The 25,635-nt window shown below is 42.9% G+C and overlaps 1 protein-coding gene across 4 annotated transcripts in view; it reads right to left on the reverse strand.

Annotated features, from left to right (window-relative positions):
- Positions 1–25,635, reverse strand: part of LOC127008872 (nephrin-like) — a 289,486-nt gene that overhangs the window by 91,640 nt on the left and 172,211 nt on the right. For all 4 annotated transcript variants that reach the window (XR_007761400.1, XM_050881286.1, XM_050881275.1 and 1 more), the window contains exon 4: positions 12,305–12,437. Coding sequence is in view for 3 of the 4 variants with exons in the window: in XM_050881286.1 (XP_050737243.1) it covers positions 12,305–12,437 (133 nt within the window). In the remaining variant the exon portion in view is untranslated. The remainder of the gene's footprint in view (positions 1–12,304; positions 12,438–25,635) is intronic.

A 25,635-nucleotide genomic window follows, 5' to 3' on the forward strand; every position in this document is an offset into this window, starting at 1 on the left:
CTTCACTAAACTTACATTCAAACCAGAGAGTCTTAGGATAGCAAATAATACCTAAAACTCACAATGCGTGGCACAAGACCCCGCCGCGTTTCGGGGTACAATTAATAAAGAAACCACTTGGTGGGTGCAATTGTAGGTGTAGAGCAGCATTTCGCATCCTTTGATCCCTGTCCCCACTTGTAGACAGCTTCAGACAATCCAACACCTTTTTCAGTTCGGGTGCAATACCTAACGTATTGTACTGCATAGGGCAAGCTTTTTACTAACAGCTTTAATACACGTTATAACAACATTGTGGATGAGAGCACACAAGGTTCAGAAAGTTTAAAAACTATTTCGAGACAGGGTGAAGCGTTTCTCACTACCTTTATAAACGGAGCTCATGATTACGAAGAGCCACGGCAAATAAAACAATCATGGTAATCGTTCATATAATTAAATTAAATGGATGTCAGTTTGTTTTCATGACTGGCACCAAAAACACATTCGCAGAATATTTTCAGTCATTCCATCACTCGTTTGTAAAATGAAATTAAACCTGTCATTCCTATTACACATGATTAGATTGACATGGCTGCCCGAGGAACCAAAATCCAAACAGAATATATAACACAGCCGCGGGAACCGTTTTATAGATCGATATTCTTATTTATGTAAACGATACTTTTCTTCGCGGATGATGTTAGGAGGCTGCTGTGGGACCGCGAGACACTTACTTTTTTCTAAGCCCGGGCGCGCAAGCATGCAGAAACAAAAAATGTTAAAGAGCACATGATAAAAATGCAAACAGAATAACACGTACATGGACGCGCGCGCGCGGGTGTGTGTGTGTGTGTGTGTGTGTGTGTGTGTGCCCGCACCAATGAACGATATGCCTCCATTAGTTCAGGATCTCGCTTGAGTTCTTCACAAGTGCAATGAGTATAAATGCGTTCATCGATTTGTATGACCCATCACATGCATGACGTTCTTATGCAATCTAGACTTTTCGACAAAGCTTTAATGTAAATGTAATGAAATAGAAGGTATGTTTTTTTTTCCGCTTCCTACCAAACATTGTCTATACTCTTTATTTTCCCTGTCAAGGACTCATGCATTTTTTACAGGACCGAAGCTACCTATTGCAGTGTGCCCTGAGCATTAACAGGAATGGTGAGAACAGAATATCAGGAGTTCGGAAAAGGAAAAAGCAGATTCTTTTTTTATCAGTGACAAAGTATATATTTGCGATGTACTTGACAACTTTTAAGTGGCACTGATAATGAAAAGCTGAATCAGTGACTAACTAATTGGCATGTCAAGCACGTGAACTACCGCCTGCCTGCGTGACTTATTAAGGAAGAGACTTAGTGAGTGATCGTTTGGCATTTTGCCTGACTGACTGACAGAATAACAGACTGATTGACTGAATACCTGACCTTCATCCCCAAAACCAAAGAAAGCCAATCAGCACCACCAGCATCCTATCGCCTAATCACCAAGACCCTTTAATCCTATCACAACCACCACCACCACCGCTGCACACCCCACTAACTCCCTAACGCTGCCAGATAACTTACCTTTAACTCACTCCACGGCAAGGTTCATTTAGTCTCGGCTAACCTCCGTGCAAACTTTATTATTCCCCGCTCGTCTGGGGCGTGAGCATGACTTCACTTAAATCGCCGTGGCGGTGAGGGGAAAAGAAAAAACAGGAAAGAGGAGGAGAGGGTTGGAGCAAAAAAATAAAGTAAGGGGATTCTTGTCAATCGAGTATTGTTGTGCAAGATGCATTTATCTTTTCTTTATACATTATCTTGTCCAGGTTCGTAGAAAAAAAAAAAGCGCTTGCATCTTTTTCTATTTTATTCTTTATAGTTGTCGGGTGTCAATATTTCACTACCGGGTAGACTTTTAGAGCCCCGAGTTTTTTTATTTCTTTATTTTATTTTTTTATTCCATGGAGGTTATGATGCATTCTGTTTTTTTTTTTTAATAATTATATATATATATATATATATATATATATATATATATATATATATATATATATATATATATATATATATATATATATATATATATATATATATATATATATATATATATATATATATATATATATATATATGTATATATGTATATATATATATATATATATATATATATATATATATATATATATATATATATATATATATATATATATATATAGTTTTCGTTTTTCTACATTTTCTGCTTCTGTTTACTTGTTAAGATTATCAACATGGCCTCATCCGGCCCCATAAAGTACCCAACCTTAACAGGCAGGTCACGAGTATATTACTACAGGAGACTGGCAGGGCGAGTAGGAGTAAAAATGTCTGCATAATGGGGGACTTTAATTATAGAAATATAGACTGGGAAGACCTAGTGGGTGACATGGAAGCCGAGGATTTTCTTGAAGTTATACAAGATAATTTCCTTAAGCAGGTAGTTACTGAGCCTACCAGAGGAGGTAACATATTAGACTTAGTCCTAACTAATAATGGAAACTTGCTACGTGAGTTGGAGGTGGGCGGAGAGTTAGGAAATAGTGACCACAGAACGGTTCGTTTTAGCTTAGACTGGGCGGTAACCCGCGAGCCAAACCCAGTGTTAGTGCCAGATTTTAGAAGAGCAAATTACGAGGGGCTTCGAAGACATCTTGAAGGAGTAAACTAGGATAATTTAGTGATTCATGAGGGCCAAAACTGTGGGTTGGAGAGCCAGGAGAACCAGGTAGAAATGTCTTACAATAATTTAGTTAGAGTAATAGTAGAGGGGCAAGGACAGCATATACCACAGCGAACACTTAGAAAAGAAAACAATGACCCTAAGTGGATGACTCGTGGACTAAAACACCAGATAGGGTTAAAGAAGGGAATTTATCAGAAAATAAAGAATGGTGAAACATCTCAGGAGCCGGTATGTCGAACTATCTAGATTAGTGAAGAAAACACCAGGATAGCAAAAAGGAACTATGAGATCAAAGTAGCAAATGAGGCAAAAAGTAATCCTAGGGGCTTCTTTCAGATGTATAGAACAAAAACAAGGGAGAAAATTGGACCGCTGAAACTAAACACAGGCGAGCTAGTAGAAAATTACGAAAATATGACCACATTGTTGAATGACTACTTCCTTTCAGTATTCACACAAGAGGATCGAATGACTATTCCGGAAAGGGTTCAGGTGTACGAGGGCGGGGATGGCGATAAATTGAGGGATATAATCATTACCAGGCAAGTAGTTCAGGATGAGATAGATAAGCTTAAGAAGAATAAGTCGCCAGGTCCTGACGGGATATTTCCGAGGGTATTAAAGGAATTTAGTAATGTACTCAGTGACCCACTAACCGACATCTTTAAGATGTCGGTAAATACTTGTTATGTGCCCAGCCTATGAAAAGGATCTAATGTGACGCCGATTTTCAAAAAGGGGGACAGGTCAGCTGCTTCAAACTATCGCCCAATTAGCTTAACATCGGTTATAGGCAAGATGCAGGAGTCCATAATAGCCAGGAACATTCGGGAGCATCTAGAGAAATATAGCTTAATTCACGACTCGCAGCATGGGTTCACGAAAGGTAGGTCATGCCTCACCAATCTCTTGTCCTTCTACAATAAAGTATTTGAGGCGGTAGACAGAGATGAAAATTATGATGTAATCTATCTTGATTTTAAGTAAAGCGTTTGACAAAGTTCCTCACCAACGACTATTGCTCAAATTACAGTCTCACGGAGTAGAGGGTAAAGTTTTGAACTGTGTCACGGCGTGGCTTTCCAATAGGAAGCAAAGAGTGCAAATCAATGGTAAAAGATCTGACTGGGGATGTGTTACGAGTGGGGTCCCACAAGGTTCGGTATTAGGTCCACTTTTGTTTATTATTTATATCAATGACTTAGATACAGTAATTAGTAGTGATGTCAGCAAGTTTGCAGATGATACCAAGATCGGTAGAGTAATTGAGTCAGATCAGGACGCTAGTATTCTCCAGGATGAACTAAACAGATTGTATGACTGAGCGGATAAATGGCAAATGGAGTTCAATGTAGGAAAGTGCAGTATTCTGAGTGTAGGTAGGAACAACCCCTCACATAACTATTGCTTAAATGACGCTCCCATAAGCAGGTCTGGGTGCGAGAGGGATTTAGGGGTCTTAGTGAGCTCTGATCTCCGTCCAAGGGGGCAATGCATTCAAGCTAGAAATCGAGCAAATAGGGTACTGGGATTTATTTCAAGGATCATAAGCAACAGAAGCGCCGAAGTCTTCCTCAAACTATATTTAGCATTAGTTAGACCTCATCTTGACTAGGGTGCGTGGAGACATGATCGAGGTTTATAAATGGATGAAGGGCTTTAAAATGGGGGATATTCATAAGGTTTTGTTGGTAAGAGAACCGGGTAGGACACGAAGTAATGGGTTTAAACTGGACAAATTCAGATTCAACAGGGACATAGGCAAAAATTGGTTAACTAACAGTGATGGATGAGTGGAATAGGCTTAGCAGTCACATGGTGAGTGCCAATACAATTGTCACATTAAAAAATAGATTGGGTAAATTCATGGACAGTGATATTAGGTGGGGTTAGATACACGGGAGCTTAGGTTCAAAGGAGCTGCCTTGTACAGGCCTACCGGCCTCTTGCAGACTCCTTCGTTCTTATGTTCTTATGTTCTTATATCACATACAGCACTTGGCACCTCCGTCAACACACATACAACCAAAACATTCCACAACCCCTACCAGACCCTACACCATCCTCACACCACCAGTACAAACAGCCCCACCTCAACACCCCACTACACACACACTCCCCGAACTACATACAACCATCACTTAATACAACTCTTAAGGAGGCACCATTAAGAGGGTTGCTCCTGTTGTGTCACCCGATATATATGTATGTGTGTGTCTGTGTGTGTGTGTGTGTGTGTGTGTGTGTGTGTGTGTGTGTGTGTGTGTGTGTGTGTGTGTGTGTGTGTGTGTGTGTGTGTGTGTGTGTTCACGGTAATGTCATAAAGAGGCTGATTTAAAGGCCAAATTGGCTGCATTGTAAATACACAAAAGTCCCTCCGATCTTTTTAGTTCTTTTCTTCATCCTCTTTGTTGGTCTATCCTCTCATTCACTGTTGCTTCTCCTGTTTATTATTGGTGTATTCTTTCACACTATATTTTCGCTACACTGGATTCCCGATGCTGTTTTATCTGATGAGTTTTATCCCCTTTAATTTCTATTATTATGTCTTCTCATTGCTTTGTTTGTGTCCTGTATTCCTCAAGTTGTGCATTTTTAGTATCATCTCTGTTGCTGCATTTTCTTTCATCTTCGTTCGTTTCTTCCTTGTCTCTAATAGTGGACATTCATTATTTTTTTCTGGTATCTTATTCCTTAGGCTCTTTTTCTTCTCCACAAACATTTTTTTTCCTTTAGTATTCTTGTTTTCATTCTTATCACTTTTTACTTTTGCATATTCGCGTCTACTCCGATTATTTACCCCTCTATAAATTCCGTTAGCTTTTCCTTTTTCTTTTTTTATTCTCTTGAATTTTAAGTCATTTTCTTCTCTGTTGCAGTGTATTCTTGTTTATATTTGCTCTTTTCCTATTTTGCTCTTCAGCTTTTGTACTGAGCATCGTAGCATTTTTTTCTTTGTCCCATTTTTTCTTCTCTACTGCAGTGTCGGTTTCTTTACCCTCTATCTTTTGTCTTCATTTTTTTTCATTTCTACGGCATTTATTGTCTTTCTCTTTATTTCTCAGTACTTTCTTTGGTTGTACGGCTTTGTGTTTGTGAGTAACTACTGCAAGCTATATGTTTTTTTTTTTATTTAATACTTCTACGGCTACAATATTTCCCTTTACTTTCTTCATCTTTATCATCAGAGTCAACTTGTCCTTTTTCCTCACTGCTCACTACCTTCAATTTAATTTTCAAGATTTCACTTTTATGCCACAGAACTTCCAGCACCAGAGGCTACACATTCATACCCTTGGTTTTTCGTTTTTCTTACTGACTCCCGAAGGATTAATTCAGCATTGTAATTTTCTTTTTCAAATTTACATGTTGCAAACTCTGAGATTCTTTCTTTTTCAACTTCTTATCTTGACATGTTTTACAGGAGCGACAGATATCTTTACTGATGTTATTTTCACCTTCCACTTCGTCATCTCTTAGGGTACAACAGTAATAAGAATATGTATGATGGTTTAGTCTCCCAAAGCTACAAGTTATTACATACCGCCACGAGACGACTCACACTTATCGTACCTTTGAAAGGGAAAATAAAAAAAATACTCCCCTTATCCCTTTTTTCGTTTCCTTTCTTTCTTCTATCCTATGAAACCCACCAATGTCCTGTTTTTTTCAGCTATTCCTTCTCTTTACACATTTCTACTCTACCCTTCTCCGCTGCTCTCTCTCTCTCTCTCTCTCTCTCTCTCTCTCTCTCTCTCTCTCTCTCTCTCTCTCTCTCTCTCGATATTATATACCTTCAAACTAACTTATTTGTACACAAAGCTCTTCACTCTTTCCCTGTATACCCTGGCTTTACTGTGATGCCCCACTCTGTGACCCGTAGAACTCATCAATTGCGTCTACCGTTATGCAGGAGCACACACGCCCAGCAGAGTGTTATGTCACGGGGATCAAAAAACTGGAATAACTTGCCTCAGTCCCTTCTAAATAATGATAATCTAGTCTCATTTAAAAGAAATTTATTTTCATTGTTACATGGTAATTATACTTAATATTTTTCAGTGAAATATATACCTTAACTTGCTCACATTAAGGCATGTTAAAGAGTGCTTGCTATGCTTTCCACCTATCCTTCTCCTTCCCCCTTTCCCTCCCTTCTCTACTGCTACTACTACTGCTACTACCACTGCTACTACTACTGCTACTACTACTACTACTACTACTAATACTACTACTACTACTATTAGAATATGTAATAGTAATGTTCAGGATCAGTATCACTATTATAATTTTATTATCACTATTATTATTTATATTATTATTATTATTATTATTATTATTATTATTATTATTATTATTATTATTATTATTATTATTATGCGTTACTACTGTCACTATTATCATGTTTATCATTATTATCATGTCTATCATTATTATGTCTATCACTATTATCATGTCTCATTATTATCATGTCTGTCATTATTTTTTTTTTATTGTCATTATCATTATTATTAGTAATATTGTTATGAAACTATTATTATTAGTAGTAGTATTTTTGTTGCTATTGTTATTGTTATTATTAGTAGTAGTATTATCACTTTGTTCTATTAATCAGGAACAAAAGCCTATTTTCATTAATTTTGTATTGGGGTGCACATGGGTGCACATGTATATAGTATGCATTCTGAGTTAGCCATACTTAATTTTTTTGCACTCTTTAATATATTTTTGAGAGACCTTGTCGCACCTGTTATGCTCACTTATATATAAATATATATAACATGTAGTCCATAAGAGAGCTACGGCTCAATGGACTAGTGGCTTTTAAAGACAATGTGTAAAATAATCTATGTAACTACCTTGAGGCCAATCAATCAATCAATCAATCAATCAATCAATCAATCTCTCTCTCTCTCTCTCTCTCTCTCTCTCTCTCTCTCTCTCTCTCTCTCTCTCTCTCTCTCTCTCTCTCTCTCTCTCTCTCTCTCTCTCGTTGATATCACTACTTTCTCTTACCACCTCCTTTCTCATTAGACAATATATCCATATCCTCTTCCTTCCCCTCCTCTTCGTCTTATCTTCTTTCTCTTTTCTCTATCCTTAAAGCATCCTTTGTTTTCGGCTTATTCCAGCTTTTTCCTTCTATCACATACTCTTCTCTCCTCTCTCCACAGCTTCCCATTAACACATAACTATGGCCCGACACTTCCTACACTTTCCTCTTCTCTCTACCCTATCCTTTCGCCTCGGATCCTCACCAAGCCTCTCCAAACACCTTCCGATTAACTAAACTCCCTCCTTAAAACAGGCGAGTAACGCAGCATCTTGGCAAACTACCGCCATGTGCTTTTCGATATACAGGAAAAGTTTCACATCTCGAACATGCCGGATTTGTGGCTCTCTTCCCCACTGGTGGCGCGCGACCATTAGCGGTATCAGCAAAGGGGTGATTGCGAGCTGCTTCCTGCAAGAATTTCTGATCCGCGAAGCCTCGAAAGTCACGTGTAAAGATTAAGTAGATATTTTTTTTTTTACAACAAAGGAGACAGCTCAAGGGCAACAAAAAGTGTAGAAAAAAAAGCCCGCTACTCACCGCTCGCACAACAGACAAAAGTAAAGAGTGGCCAAAGGAGAGGTCAATTTTGGGTGGAGAGGTGTCTTGATAACCTTTTCTTGAAAGAGGTCAAGTCATAGGCAGGAGGAAATATAGACGAAGGAAGGCTGTTCCAGTGTTTACCAGTGTAAGGGATGAAAGAGTGAAGATGTTGGTTAACTCTTGCATAAGGGGTTTGGACAGTACAGGGATGAGCTAGAGTAGAAAGTCGAGTGCAGCGGGGCCGCGGGAGGAGGGGAGACATGCAGTTAGCAAGTTCAGAAGAGTAGTCAGCATGAAAATATCGATAGAAGATAGAAAGAGAGGCAATATGGCGGCGGAATTTAAGAGGTAGAAGACTGTCAGTAAGATGAGGGGAGTTGATAAGACGAAGTTCCTTTGACTCTACTCTGTCCACGAGAGCTGTGTGAGTGGAGCCCCCCCACACACGTGACGCATACTCCATACGAGGGCGGACGATGCCTCTGTATATGGACAGCATCTGTGCGGGGGAGAAAAACTGGAGGAGACGATACAGAACGCCGAACCTCGAGGTAGCTGATTTAGTGAGAGAGGAGATATGGAGTTTCCAGTTGAGGGGAGAAAGGAGCGTGAAGAAGATTTGGTGGTGGTGGTGGTAGTGTTGGTGGTGATTGGGATAGCGTGTGGGAGGTAAATGTGTCTTTGTGGTGGTGGCTTTGAGAAAGAAGGAGGGAAGGAAAAAAAGGGGGTTGAGAAGGGACAGAAAGGTGAAGAGAAAAGCAAAGATGTGACTGAGATAGATGGATAAATAGATAGATAGATAAAAGATAAAGTGAGGGAAAATGGAAGATAGGTATATATTGTGTGAAAAAAAAAAACGGAGAGTGAAACAGAAGCACCGTGTAAATATTCGGAAAAAAATATATAACTGGAAAGGCTGATTAGAAAAACGCAGACAAAAGTACATGAATAAAAAAATATGATAGATCAAAATATAAGAAAATGAAAGAAGGAAGAAAGAAGAGAAGTTAGGAGGAGGAGGAAAAGGAGGAGGAGGAAGAGGAGGAAAAGGAGGAGGAGGAAGAGGAGGAGGAAAAGGAGGAGGAGGAAGAGGAGGAGGAGGAGGATTGGAAATAATAGAGAATTGTGACAAGGAAATGTTAGATAAAGACGAAAAAGCTGAAGATATGAAAGAAAAGACCATAGAAAATCTAAGTTGATCAGCAATGAGAATAAACAAACAAAAGAGAAAGAGAGAGAGAGAGAGAGAGAGAGAGAGAGAGAGAGAGAGAGAGAGAGAGAGAGAGAGAGAGAGAGAGAGAGAGAGAGAGAGAGAGAGAGAGAGAGAGAGAGAGAGAGAGAGAGAGAGAGAGAGAGAGAGAGAGAGAGAGAGAGAGAGAGAGAGAGAGAGAGAGAGAGAGAGAGAATGGTTTATGGTCGAAACTGTGGCCTTCTCTTAAACTTCAAGTAAAATGGAACCATAAAACCTACAGACTCTTGACCTCATTCAGTAATACTTATCATCACTGGCGGCGACTGTCTTATCTCTTCCTAAGTGGATAAGGAAGGAAAATGTTTCATCGACTGCACACACAAATTATTACTCGAGAAAATATTGGTCAACGACCTTGTATCGAGTTTTCTTGTTGATGTCGTTGGTGTTTGCAGTGGTGGTAATCATATTGTGTTTCTCCCTCGGAATATGAAAAGACAGAATCCTTCCAAGGCATGAAAAGTGTGCCTTAGTGTCGTGCAGCACACCGCCGGGTACGCCACATTCCCTTCGGTGAAAACCTTAAAAAATTCCGGTGATTAAGGCAAGACAGGCAGACTGAGCCGTTCACACAAGGTCTGGCGGGGATGGAGGTCACACGAGTAACCTAAACCGTTCATCGAAGTATTCTTCATTCATATTTATCTTTTGCTCCGGGACAACACACCCCAACATGCTCAACAGACACACGACCTCGTTGCTCCGCGTTCACCTGAGTGGCTGTATTGTCTTACAAGGGAAAGCGTTGGAGGCCATGACCTCAGAGTTCCGTAGCCTTTCCGGGTGTCTTCTATTTCTGTTCGAGCCGGGAGGGAGCAGCGGGCCGCTGTTTTCTCGGTGGCAGTTGCTTCCAAACAGCTAAACATTTCTTAGCCTTTGCATATAAATATATATATATATATATATATATATATATATATATATATATATATATATATATATATATATATATATATATATATATATATATATATATATATATATATATATATATATATATATATATATATATATATGTATATATATATATATATATATATATATATGTCTGTGTGTGTGTGTGTGTGTGTGTGTGTGTGTGTGTGTGTGTGTGTGTGTGTGTGTGTGTGTGTGTGTGTGTGTGTGTGTGTGTGTGTGTGTGTGTGTGTGTGTGTGTGTGTATCAAAACACGGCCACAATCGCTAGCATTAAATAGGAATTGTTCTCAGTTTCCATTATACGTGTTTCAGTGTTAATAAAACCACTGCAGAAAGATTAATTAGCCACAGTAAACAACAGAACAAAAGTACAACACCAACATAAAAAAATAATAACAGCCAATCAGCGATTTACACTACTAGTGATGAAAACTTATTGGTCATAATACCATTTTTTCTACTATTACTACTAATACTACTAATACTAATACTACTAATACTAACGTACATAGCTGACGTGATGCCTCCGGACTTAAGAACATAAGAACGTAAGAAGTCTGCAAGAGGCCGGTAGGCCTGTACAAGGCAGCACCTGTGAACCTAAGCTCCTGTGAACCTAACCCCACCTAACAACACTGCCCATGGTGCGGTTCGCTAAACGTTCCATTAAATTTGTAAAGCAAATACTGTCATCAAATAACTCTGTGATACGTACGATCGGATCTATGGGCCGGTATGGGAGACACTCAGCCTTAGGGAATGATATCAGGTACTTAATGTACAAATACAACATGAATTGTAATGTAGTTCATAACTCTTGGGGAAATATACAGAATGAAGAATGTCATATTAGGCAAGATGGTGCTTTGATCAGAGAAATATGCTATATGAGAGACACCAAAGATAACATAATATTATCTGAAAATGAAATAAAGATAATGATCAATGTACTGTGCACTGAATAGAGTGCCTTCCCAAAGTATGTAAGCTGCTGTCTCTATATCTAATTATTTTATATAATTGAATATCTTTTATACACTTTTCCAATCTAATATACATATTTATGTGAATAAAGAATACTGAACTGAACTGAACTACTACTACTACTACTACTACTTACTATGTTATAGTAACTGTAGTATATCAGTGTATTATTATTATTATTACTTATCATACTTATTACTTATTATACTTACTGCAATATCAATGGAAAAAAACACGACAGATAGATCACGCCACCTTGTAGGAATGTCAGCTGTCAGTGTTTACCGTCTCAGTTTGTATACAAAGCATTTCATCAAGCTTAGAGGTCACCTTGACATACGTGACCAATTGTAACTTCATTATTTTCCAATCTGTAATTCGTCACTCCTTCGAGAGAGCTCGTCCGACACACACGTATCGTCTCGTCTCTCTCACCAACGCTACGCTGTATCTTAGGTTAAGAATATATTTCTTCTAAGGCAGCAAGTGTTTCCCTTACGCCACAAGTCCCCGCAACCAAGCGTTACACCGTTACAACTACTACTACTACTACTACAAACAATACTGCTACTATTACTACTACTACTACTACTGCTATTCCTATTACTCCTACTACTACTTCGACAATATGAACAACAGCCATTAGATTTGTAAAGCCAATACTGTCATCAAATAACTCTGTAATATGTATAGATCGGATCTATGGGCCGGTATGGGAGACACTCAGCCTTAGGGAATGATATCAGGTAATTAATGTACAAATACAACATGAATTGTAACACCATTGCCATCACTTCTACGATAACCTCTCCGCCCCCACACCTGTCGTCCCGTCCGCCCCGCCCCGCCCCGCCTTACCTGTAAATGGGCTCCTTGTCGCCGTTCCTGTACCACAGCACCACGTACACCATGTCTGACGCCTCGACGTTACCCACCTCGCAGGGCAGCACCGCCTCGCGCCCTGCCACGGCCTCCACGCGCCGCCACACGCCTGCACGAGGAGAAGAGGCGATGTTAATACAGGGCTCGGACAGAGAATTGGTTTATTATGCAACGAGAGAAAGCTAGGCCGTGTTACTCTGGTTTACTGTGTTCGGCTTTACCAATAAACAAAGCATACACCGAAAGCCGCTCCAGCACTCCCCCGCCGCGAGGGAGGGAGGCAGCACAGGAAGGGCTCAGCGGAGAGGAAGCTCATGTACTCGGGAGGCCCGCCGCCACAAATCACGGAGACAAAAAGCACGAATATAAGAATATAAAAATATAAGAAAGTCTAGAATATAAATTCAGCCTTAAAGAGTGGAAAGTACATTCCTCATGAAAAAAATAATGCTGCAGAAAGAATAAACATAATATATTATAGCAGGTAGCAATTCACTTAACAATAATGAGTTTGTAATAAAAAATATAATAGTGACTAAAATAATATTTCAGTAGTACAAAAAATGTCAATATTGATGACACGCTACTGACAATACAGAAAAAAAAGGTACACATACATAAAAAAAAGTACATATAGGTTCACTTAGAATAAAAGGAAACGAAAATACACGATACTGGTGACCGTCCCCTCCGCCCCCTCCCCTCCCCCCTCCCACTGAACGAGGCTGCTTTCCCTGGCCGATACTTTTACCTGCCAAGCAATAACGGTTCCTGGGAAAAGGAGGTCAGGTGAACCTCTTTACCTGTTTCACCTGTTCCTCTCATCCCCTCCCAACCTAGCCATGGAAGGAGGGAGAGGCAAGCAAGAAGAAAAAGGGATGGGGTAAAGAGGTAGAGGATAAGGAGAAAAAGAATGATTGAGAGAAGGAGGGAGGTGCAATAAGAGGTCTTTTAAGATAGGAGGCGGCGGAAGAGGAGGCAAAAGTGTGAAAAATACGACATGAGCTTAAAACCTAAGTATTTCACGAGCCAGATTTTGTCTTGACCAAAGGCAGCATGAAGATAACGGTGTGTGTGTGTGTGTGTGTGTGTGTGTGTGTGTGTGTGTGTGTGTGTGTGTGTGTGTGTGGTGTGTGTGTGTGTGGTGTGTGTGTGATGTGTGGAGTGTGTGTGATGTGTGGAGTGTGTGTGTGTGTGTGTGTGTGGTGTGTGTGTGATGTGTGGAGTGTGTGTGATGTGTGGAGTGTGTGTGATGTGTGGTATGTGTGTGTGATGTGTGGTGTGTGAGAGAGAGAGAGAGAGAGAGAGAGAGACGGAGGGGGGAAGTTGAAGTTTATCAAAATCCTCTGAAGGGTCAAAATTCTCCTCCCGAACAAAAGAGGTTCGCCGAGGGGCACCGCTGACCACGGGAGGAAATAGAAACAGCCACTGGGGAGGGAGGGAGGAAGGGAACGAGTAATGGAGGGAGAGGGAAAGAATGAGCGAGCAAAGGAAATGGATCGGAGGAGGAGGAGGGAGAGGAAGAGAAGGAGGAGGAAGAGGAAGAAGAGGAGGAGGAGGAGGAGAAAGAGGAGGAGGAAGAGGAAGAGGAGGAGGAGGAGGAGGAGGAGGAGCCAAGGAATAAAGAAAAGAAAGACAAAGGAGGTGCAAAAAGGGAGGAAAGAGGATGGACTGCGGGTTTCCGTTCTCGGTTCACGTCTTCCAGAAACGCACAGCAAATATATTAACCAAAAATGTGATAAAAAAAGACCACTGACCCTCCTCCCCTCAAGAGAGAGAGAGAGAGAGAGAGAGAGAGAGAGAGATAGTGGTATGGGAGTTATAATGGGGAACGAAAACTAAGAGAAAACAGTATAGTCCCCGTGCTTTTCGTCCATTTTCCACTCGACGTCTAACTATTCTCTTCCCTTGACTTGGTTCGGATTCCCGTTTTCCTTTCTTCCCTCCTTCCCTTCTCTTTCCTTTTTTTCTGTCATCTGTGCCTTCTCGAATTCCTGGCGTCCACATAAGTCTTCTATTTCTTTCCATCTTTCTGTTTCATCTCATCCCTTCTTTCTTATTAACACGAAAATGGTGAGACTCATTCGCATCTGCTAACAGTATTCTCTCTCTCTCTCTCTCTCTCTCTCTCTCTCTCTCTCTCTCTCTCTGCCGTTCCATTTTCCCTCCTCTTCCTTCTTCATGGCCTACTGCTCACCTTCCTCCCGCCTCCTCCTACTCATCCCATTTTTCCACGTCCTCCCTTGCTCTCTCAATCTTCCCCAGCATCCATCCGTCCATCTTCCTCCTCTTCCTCTTTCTCCTCCCCTACGTCTTGCTATATCTTCCTCCTCCTGTCACCGCTGTCGGTCTTCCATCCTTTCCCTCTCCCCTCTCTTTATAGCCTCCTTCTTCCTCCTCCTGAGTTTTCCTCCATTACTCCTCTCCTCTTCCTCTCTCCATCCTCCTCGTTCGTCCTCCTTGTCTTCATGCCTGTCATCCTCATATCACTCCTTCTTGTTCTCGTCCCTCTCTTCCTGTTTATAATTCACCATAATCCTCCACTTCCTCCTCCATTTGCATCACCGGTTATTCGTACTCCCATTTATCCTCGTTCCTCTTCCCTTCGTCTCGCTTCCCCTTTTTTTCCATGGCCACTTGTTCATACTCCAGTTCATCATTCCTCGCACTGAGTCACCTCTTCCTCCTCCTCCTAGTCCTTTTTTTCTCTATTTGGTCCCCTTCATCTTTCTGCTTACTCCCTCCTGATCTTACTTCATATTTTACTAATTCTCATGTTCCTCCTACTCCTACTCTACTTCAATACGAATGCCTTTCCTTTTTCTCTCTTTTCTTTTTCCTTCTTCTATCTTTCCTTCTCTTACCCTTCTTTCCTTTCCTTCCTCCTCCTCCTCCTCCTCGCCCATCGCTCACCGACTGCCCAAGAGAAACACTCCGCGCACTGCTAAGAACTCAGTAAACTCGGCCCTTCCACGCCAATAATCAGGAAGCTCAAAGTCGCCCTCAGTTCAGCCTCGCGTATAGCTGGAGCCGCCGTCGATGCTCCGGATTTTGATTGCACCTTGGGCCACCGTTGCCAGATTGTCGTACTCAGCCTCCTATGTTTGCCGATATCCTACCCCAAAACTGCCTCCTCGACCCCAATAACTCGCCTTCATTTATAGTTATCGTTAAAATGGTAAATTATTGGTGTTTTTTGGCGCTAGCTACAGCTCAGAAACCGGTAAATACGAGGTTCTGAGTACGATAATCTGGCAACGTTGCCCTGGGCCCCGTTTTCAAGTTTCCCGCGGCACACGATGCAAATAAAGATGGCGAAAAGATAATACGTACACTGTCGACGCCGCACCAGTAATCCTGCAGCGCTGACGTGGGGGATGAGTGTAAGTACGGATGACGAATAATGGAGAGTGTTTAAATTTGCGGAATGGATAGTTCTTTGTTTTAGTTTCCGAGAGATAATTTCAGCGGAGGCAAAATGGCGTGTCTCTCTTGTATGGGCGATGGGCAGAGATCTGAGAATATGTTTAGACAAGGTGGTGTGTGTGTGTGTGTGTGTGTGTGTGTGTGTGTGTGTGTGTGTGTGTGTGAGAGAGAGAGAGAGAGAGAGAGAGAGAGAGAGAGAGAGAGAGAGAGAGAGAGAGAGAGAGAGAGAGAGAGAGAGAGAGAGAGAGAGAGAGAGAGAGAGAGATTCGCATAAAAAATGGTAACGGAATGCAAAATAACAAATTTTATAAGACTTGGTGCAGGACGAATTGACAGAGAATGGAGGAAGAGGAGGAGGAGGAAGAGGAGGAGGAGGAGGAGGAGGAGGAGGAGGAGGAGGAGGAGGAGGAGAAGGAGGAGGAGGAGGAGGAGGAGGAGGAAGAGGAGAAAGAGGAGGAGGAGGAGAAAGAGGAGGAGGAGGAGAAGGAAAAGGAGGAGAAGGAGCAGATGGAATCTGAAGGCAGACGCTCTATACCACATCACGAAGTAAAGCTTTATTTTCGATTAAGATAAAGTTGTAACTTGTGACATAAAATGTCTGTTCGGTGGAGACGACGGAAGGCGACGGCGGAAGGAGCCAGGAGGAGCTAGGAGGAGGAGGAGGAGGAGGAGGAGGAGGAGAATGACGAAGAGGTAAAAAGAAGGCGGAGGAGTGGACGACAGAGATAACAGATTAACGTATTGGCCGATAAGGTGACCACTCGCGGACGGATGAAGGGGGCAGACAGACGAACGGTAAAAGGGAAGGAGGACACATGGAAACATGGAAATGCAGGCAACACAAAGCCTATTGGCTCATTACGAGGTTGCCCGCTTTGGTGATTTTATCTGCTCGACAGCCACTTGGGGCCTGGGGAGCAGATGAAAGCACCTCGGTATTCAGCTTACTCCTGACGCAACGAAATGACGGTCGATTCGATTTTTAAAAGAGTTGATGGTATTCGCATTTACTACTTCTGAGGGAAGATTGTTCCAGTGGCGGATGACTCGGTTTGAAAAGAAATGCCTTCCAATGTCTGTGTTACATCGACTCGACTGAATGGGTAAACCGTTATTTCTAGTTCTTGAGTTGCTTTGCAGTTCAAAGAGTTTGGAGTAATCGACGTTATTGAACTTTTTCAGGTACTTGAAAACTTGCATCATATCCCCTCGTAGGCGTCTTTTCGCCAGGGTAAAGAGATTGAGTCGCTTGAGTCGTTTTTCGTACGGTTCATTAAGGTTGGAATCATTTTTGTGGAGCGTCGTTGAATTATTTCCAGTAAATCAATGTCCTTTCAGTAATTAGGAGACCAGAACTGTACTGCATACTCGAGATGCGGTCTTACCATGGCATTATACAAGGATAGCATCATGTCTGGCGTTTTACACTCGAAGTTCCTCGCTATGGACCCGAGCATAGTGTTGGCTTTGTTATTTGCTTTTTTTTACAGTGATTCGCGTGTTTCAGGTCACTGCTGATAGTGATCCCTAGGTCCTTTTCCTCCTGCATCGCCTGCAGAGGCTTCCCATTCATGATGTATGTGTGGTTACTATTTCTGGATCCAATGTGCATGACTTTGCACTTGTCAACATTAAAGGGCATTTGCCATTTTTCCGACCATTGAATAATGTGATTGAGATCTTTCTAAATGATTTCGCAGTCGGTCTTTGTGAGGGCCTTTCCACCCACCTTGGTGTCATCAGCAAAGTTCGATATTGTGGATTTCAGTCCTGATTCTAGGTCGTTGATATATATGATAAAGAGAATGGATCCCAGCACTGACACTTGAGGCACTCCACTAGTGATTGGAAGCCACTCGTTAGTTTGTCCGTTGAGTAGAACTCGGTGTTTTCCGTCGGTAAGCCAATCTCTTATCCAGGCGATCAAATTGGTTCCATGCCCGCCGAGTGCAGTTTCTTAAGGAGTCGCTTGTGCAATACCTTGTCGAAGGCTTTCTGAAAGTCCAGGTATATAACATCACTGGGGATATGGTCATCCCAATTCTTATATATACCTTGGAAGAAGTCTAATACATTCGTTAAGCAGGAGCACTTGCTTCTGAAGCCATGCTGGGTGTCAGAGATTATATTATGACAAGTTTGTCTCTAATAATCTTCTCGAGTATTTTTCCTGCCACTTCTCTCCTTTTTTGAAAATCGGTGTTACGCGAGCCATCTTCCAGTCTTCTAGGACCTTGTTCAGTTGTACTGACCGGTTAAATATGTTAGTGAGTGGCTGAAGTATTTGCTGTTTAAGCTCTTTTAATAACCGCGGGTACAAGTTGTCGGGTCCCGTTGACTTGTTCGTGTCGAGTTTGTCCAAGTACTTTTTCACTTCTTGGTCACATTTTGAATCAATTTCCACTCGGCGGGTCAGGGCCCTCGGGAATGGTTTCGATGTCCTCGACTGTGAATACGGATGCGAAGTTACTGTTGAGGATTCTGGCCATGTGTTTACTGTCCTGGGTTACAGATCTCGTCTCCTCTGTCAGGGGACCAATATTGGATTTTACTTTCTTTTTCGATCTGATATATGTGAAGATTTTTTTTTGTTAGTCTTGATTTCGCGCGCTATTTGTTTTTCATAGTTGCGTTTACTACTCCGAATAAAGGATGATTCACATTATACGTAAAGTCACCGGCACGGAACGTACCGTTCCGGACCGACAAAATATTCTTCGACGGGAAACACGTTGTTGTATTCACACAGCTACGGACCTGCACGTCTCCCGCACGGACCGTCACCAGCAGCTGCCGGTCAGGATTGTTGGTGAGATTATTTTGCAGGTCCGCGCCGGTACGGCCCAGTCCAGAGCCTGTCAGTGTTGGATAGTGTGAACACGCTTCCGTCACCGACCGGCAACAGCACAGCAGACAGGCGTGGCCTCGGGGAGCGTGGCACCTCATATTCTCTCTCTCTCTCTCTCTCTCTTTCTCTTTCTCTTTCTCTTTCTCTCTCTCTCTCTCTCTCTCTCTCTCTCTCTCTCTCTCTCTCTCTCTCTCTCTCTCTCTCTCTCTCTCTCTGAGCCAGAAATATTGATGGAATTTTTGGCTTATCGTTCAGCAGTTCTTTATATATGGTGTCACACATTCTTCTTCTGTTTTCCTTTTCTTTAAAGATTTGTATACCCAAAGTCTTTTGTTTTATCTTTTCGAGTCTTTCATTTTTCTCTTCTAGAAGAAGTGCTATTACGGCTAGGTCATTGACAGCAACATTCGTAAACATGATTACCCCAGCTGCGATATTTCCAGGATGAAAGACAGGATCGAGCTGCTACCAAACGGTGTGAGCAGGTCCCGTGCAGTCCGGGCCGTATACGTGCTGGTGTAGTGTGAATACACATGCTGTTGCCGGCCCGTGAAGGTGCGGTACGGTACGGTCACGCCCCGTAAACGTGCTGGTGTAGTGTGAATCAGCCTTAAGGGTGCGACAAGCCCTGACGCTGTTGTGGTACTGTGTACGGGCTTCGGCCGTGTCATTCTCTTTCATTAGGTTAATATTCCTTTTTTTTTTTTAGGTTTACTGCCCTTTTTATTTCTCTGGTCATCCACGGTGAATCTACGGCACCATTTACTCGCCTGGATTTTGTAGGCACTGTAGCTTCCTCTACCTCCAGAAGCTTATCTTTGAAGACGTACCACGCGTTGTCGATTGTATTGTCGGTGAGGTTAAGTTGGTCCCAGGTAGCAGGGGGAAGCAGGTCACGGGCTAAGTTGAAATTTGCTTTTTTTGTAATTTGGTATCACTGACGGATTATCTGCGAGTTTGTGACTTATGTTGACATTAAAACGGATTAAGTGGTGATCGCAACCATTAAGTTTCTCACCAACTTCACAGTCGCGAATGAGGTCAGGGTCGCTTACTAATACCAGCAGATTGTTTTCTCATGTCGGCTGAGTTACAACTTGAGTGAGGAACGAATCCTCCACCTTTTCTAAAAGCCTGTTACCCTCTTGGTCTCCAGTCAACAGTCCCCAATCAATGTTAGGGCAATTAAGGTCCCCAATTATTATTGCTTCCTTGCTTTGTGCTAGAGAGTGAATCTCTTCGTATACGGCAGTGTCGTCGGCTGCCTGTATACGGTTACAGGTGTTAGTTTCTTATTATTTGTGGTTATTTCCACATAGACGTAATCTATTTCTCTGCGTCATGTTTGTCTATTTTTATGGCAGGGAGTTTACTTTTTACGTAGCAAACTACTACTCCTCCTTTCTTGTGCTTTCGACTTTTGTAGAAGCTTTCGTACCCAGGGAATGACAGTTCGGATATTAGATGTGCAGAGTTGGCCCCAGTCTCTGTGATGGCTACCACGTCTGGTTTCTCTGTTGTAATATACGCCCTAATTTCGTCCTTTTTGGTTATTAAACTATGTGCATTTGTGTACAAAACAGAAATGTGACTCCTGTTTTGGGCGCAACGAGTTGTATCAGTTCGCTTGTCGGAGGCGTGGTTAGTTACACAGTTTATTGTAAGCCGCACCGACGCTACGGGTTGGTTGATCAAGGGCTGCCTTTGTCCCGCCCTCGCCTGCAGTTTTTTGAAAGGCTTTTCAAAAGGCTTTCAATTGCCTCGTCCAGAAGCCTCCCGAAACGCGCCGAACCAACCAGTCTGGGCGCTCAATGAAGTGATGCCAGGCGTTTGTGAACGCTAAGCCTTCATCGTCACAAATTTCCTTCAGACTAGTGTTGATGTTGCATGCTTTGCTGTTGAAACCGGCGAATGCGCCGATTCTAGGTAGAATTCCAGAGACAATGATGTGAGGGGACTTTGTCTTGTAAAGCCGAATAACTTGGCGGTAGGACGGATGAGGAGGAAGAGGAGGAGGAGGAGGAGGAGGAGGAGATTTAATTTACCGAAAGGGACGACTCAGGGTAAGGAAAAAGGTTAGCGAAGCAGAAGAAAAGGTACTGTGATATGACCTTTTATTTCATTGTTTCAGCAAAGAGATGGGACGGAGGAGGAGGAGAGGAGGAGGAAGAGAAGGAGAAGGAGAAAGAGGAGGAGGAGGAGGAGGAGGAGGAGGCGGAAAGGAAGGAAGAGGAGGAAGATAGGCTGTAAAAGGGAGAACACAAAGAGAGGGAAAGGCGGGATGATAAAGAAGACAACAGCTGATATTTTGGCTATGATGTCAAAAAAAATGAGAATATATAATTAATGGAAAAAATATATACATTCTACACTTTCTCTTCAGTGTTTTTGTCAAAATAAGAGAGAGAGAGAGAGAGAGAGAGAGAGAGAGAGAGAGAGAGAATCGTGTGAGTCCGGTATGTGAGTCAACTTCCTCGACCAAGGTGTAAGATGGATCCTGGTTGAGTTGGCATCATACCTTACGGCTCTCTACTCTCATCTTATCTCAACGCACCCACCCCGTTCTCTCTCTCTCTCTCTCTCTCTCTTCGTGTTCTCCTTGCAGCCCAAAGCCACGTCACGTATTCTTGTCTTTTCATCCTTCCTTCCCCACCTCCTTTACTCCTTCCCTCCGGACCTCTCGAGGGGTGAGTAACCATCGCTTATCCGTCACTCTTTCCGCCAATTAAGATTGTTTCCCTAAAGTTTCCTCCTCTCCGCTGGTGGTTGGCATAATTAAAGGAAGATGAGGAGGAACAGCAGAGGATGAAGATCAGAACGAGGTGGAAGACGGAGAGGAGTAAAGAAGAAAATAGTACTGAGAGAGAAGAGGAGAGAAGAAAAGAGGAGGGTAGAGGAGAGGAGGAGAGGAAGACGTAAATTTCGGTCAGCCATAACTCAACACAGACCCCACGGCTCCACCAGGATAGGCTATGCACCACCACCGCCACCAGCAACAACGACAAAAATAACAGCAACAAAAACAATAATACATGACCACCACTACAACAGCACCCAGCACAAACAGCCAAAATCTGTCCCCCATGAAAATGTAAAAAGAAATCTTAAATTTAGAATGAAAATTTGCCAAAGCTAAGCAGAGGAAACAATAAAATCGAACGGCACGAAAAAAACAACTCATTCTAAACGCCGCCACCACCATGAGTTGATGTGGCAATTGTCCCTTTACGAGGAGTGTGTGTGTGTGTGTGTGTGTGTGTGTGTGTGTGTGTGTTACAGTAACGGAGGCAGCTCAAGGGAATACATAGGAATACATAGGGAGAACAGACACCAGAAGAACTGTCGGTCTATGGCAAAATACAAAAGCCCGCTATACGCTGCTCCAGCATAAGAAAAAAGAGCGAGAGGCCAAAAAGTGAGGTCAAGTCCGGAAGCTGATTTAGCGAGATAGGAGATATGAAGTTTCCAGTTTAATCTCATCATCTGTGCTTAATCTCTTCATTTTTTCTCTATCTCCTTTTCTTTTCTTATTATTTTATACTTCAAATCTGGTTTTTGTTCCTTTCATCTTTTGTTTTTGCTTTTTCATCACTATTTCTTTATAATTTCTAGTTTTCACATCCATATTATATCTGCATTCCTCTTTCTTTCTACCTTTTTTCCTCACCCTAAACCTATCTCCCTTTTCTTATTTTTTTATTGTTTCTATATTTCTCTTTTTACTTGTCTGATCTATTTTTTCTGCCTACTTTTCTTTTCTCTCTTTTCAGCGTATCAGTTTCCTTCTCTTCTTCCAATTTCCATTATTTCATTTTCCCCTCCGCGTCCTTTGTCCGCCTCCCAAACTTCCCTCCTCTCGCCCACACCTCACACTCACCACCACCGCCACAACCTTTACCGCCACACATCACCACCGCCTCTTCCTCCAACACCACCACCATAAGCTAACCTTCTGACCTCAGTGTTAGTCACATAAGTTTAAAGGAGGAAAACATGTTCTGTCTCATTATCCTCTTTCTCCTCCTCCTCCTCCTGCTGATGCACCTCTAATTCTTCCTTCCCACTATCCTTCTCCTCTTCCTTCTCATTTTCTTCCTTTCCCTTCTCAGCCTCTCATGTTTTTCCTTTTTGCATGTTTTAAGCAGTGACGAAAACTGCCTTTTATTATTACGTAATTTCAAAGATATCGTGTGTGTGTGTGTGTGTGTGTGTGTGTGTGTGTGTGTGTGTGTGTGTATGTGTGTGTATGTGTGTGTGTGTGTGTGTGTGTGTGTGTGTGTGTGTGTGTGTGTGTGTGTGTGTGTGTGTGTGTGTGTGTGTGTAATGCCGGCGCATATGTTAACCTAGGTAGATGCGTTTAGTTGGTGAAAATTGCGTATAATAACATAAAATTACGGTTATGAACCATCATGGGAGCGCGCGAGCGAGCGCGCACATACACACACACACACACACACACACACACACACACACACACACACACACACACACACACACACACACACACACACACTTCTCGCTCCGATTCCTCAGTGGATTAAGGCTCTGCCCTACCAGGCTTCGCGGTCTGGCAGGCTGAGGTTCGAGTCCCGCTCATGCAGAGATCATTTCGTTAATAAGGAGCGGTTACTGTCCCCCTTTGAGTAAAAAGGATGGGATGTTTGGTATGTGAAGGCCTCAGCGATCGACTATAATAAGCTTGCGCTAATCGGGAGGTACTTCCTGGCGATATAGAGTTCAGCTTGTGATCAAGACGTCGTGAATTGAGCACACACACACACACACACACACACACACACACACACACACACACACACACACACACGCGCGCGCGCGCGCAAGCATGCACGCATAGATGCACTGAGAGAGAGAGAGAGAGAGAGAGAGAGAGAGAGAGAGAGAGAGAGAGAGAGAGAGAGAGAGAGAGAGAGAGAGAGAGAGAGTGGTGTGTGTGTGTGTGTGTGTGTGTGTGTGTGTGTGTGTGTGTGTGTGTGTGTGTGTGTGTGTGTGTGTGTGTGTGTGTGTGTGTTCAAACTCAACTTTTAAAATTATTAATCTCCTCCTCCTCCTCCTCCTCCTCTTCCCTTTCCTCCTCATCCTCTTTCTCCTCTTCCCTCGGTGTTATCGTTTGCCTCACTTCTCGTCTCATTACTCTCCAATCTTCTTCTTATTCGCACAACCGTATTAATTAATACACGCTCTGCATCACTCCCTCCCTCTCCTCGTCTTGCTCTGTTTATTCCACCCCTAAAGGCAACAGGTAAACTGGCGGCCCTCCAGCGCCTTCTTTGTTCCGCTAACGTAATTCACTATCACTCTTGAGCTGGATTACTTATTTATTTTTTTGTCTCTTTTTCTTACTTGGTTGCATTTGCGGTGTGCTCAGGTGTTTCCAGGTAGAGAGGGTTATCCAATACTACGTTTGTCTTTTATTTACAGTGTCATTTTTAAGTTATATGAAGTTACGCTTTGGTTCTCCTATTCTCCCTCCGTGTATAAACCTCCCTATAATACTTCCCCTTACCCCCTTCCTCTCCCTAGTGCGTCCCCCGGTGATACACACACAACACGAGTTCAACTTTGATTAAACCCAGTTGTGGCGTAGGTCACTGAGTTCCCGGGGAGGTGGTGGTGGTGGTGATGGTGGTGGTGCTGGTGGTGTATATGTTGGGGGGGGGAGGGGAACAGTGCTGCAGGAGTCATGGCAGAGTTTGGGGCAAGGCAACTGAATGTCTGTCATGTTTCCTTTCTTGATGACAACCTGTTCACATCTCTGAAATGCGGTGCAGGTGACGGCAGCTCCTGATGATTATTTTATGAACGTGAAGACCCACACATAAATGCGCGCACACACACACACACACACACACACACACACACACACAGCATCCGACAATTCGTCTGATAAATTACCTCTGAGTGACCTTTGTGTTGATAAAAATCATGCTGAACTACATGTGACTACAGAAATATATTAGTGGATATATTATATGTGGATGAATAAACAAATATTTGACAAAATACCGCCACGCATGAATCATTTTCGCAACGTAACTGTTATTAGCACACTCCAGCAGACGCGGCAGTGAATACATGAAACAATGAAAAGTTGAGGTTCAGAGTCCACGAGTGTGGGAGGAACGGAAGGGGCCGAGTGCCACTCCCGTACACACACACACACACACACACACACACACACACACACACACTAGGGTCCAGGCGTTCAGGGCAACAGAGGAAAGGAAGACATGAAGGACACTCTCTCTCACCCCTTCGTCCTGAACGTCTGCTTCGCACAATATTCTCGACCTTCACCTTCACCAGCATACACCCGGGGGAGCGTCGCTTCACTCACTCGCCCTCCATACTCACGGCGGTCCTCCCGAGCGAGCTTCCATGCAGTTACCCCGTCCATCCCAAGTCCCTTCCGGCAGGATCAGCTAACTTGCCTGTGAGCAGGATTCATGTCCGGAAGACGCACCACATGCTCATATAGCCGAAGTTGGCGTTCACGGACTGATGGGGCCTTCGCCGACTCTGGACTACGACAACCCAGCAACTCTTAGGGCCCCTTCGCATGCACTGTGCCGGCTCAGCATCAGGCGATTGTTTCTAGACCTCTTTCCAACCTTGTGCGACCTTTTCGCATCAACATTTCACACCCAAGACCTCGTGTACACTGAGTCGCTGGGTTGTCGTGGCCTAGAGTCGGCACACTGTGAACTAGGCTGGCAACAGACCTCGATTCAGTTTCTCGTAGTCCCTGGTTCGACACTAAGCCATTCCAGCGATATCCCATGATTCCGCGAAGGCACTTTGCACCAGGGGCATCGATACGCCTCTCCAAGTCACTGTTCAGTGTCGACTTCTCACAGCCAGGTCGACGCGGACCATTATAGATAAAACATAAAACAACTTACAACGCGGCGTTACGGACGCAACACTTTACTGGTGTCGCCGTTGTTTTCGCTGCTGCTTTGTTTGCTGGCTACACTGTTGGGTATTTGCTTACCATATTTTTCTATTCATATTG

This window comes from Eriocheir sinensis, chromosome 4 (assembly GCF_024679095.1).
Source record: "Eriocheir sinensis breed Jianghai 21 chromosome 4, ASM2467909v1, whole genome shotgun sequence".
NCBI classification, from domain to species: Eukaryota; Metazoa; Arthropoda; class Malacostraca; order Decapoda; family Varunidae; genus Eriocheir; species Eriocheir sinensis.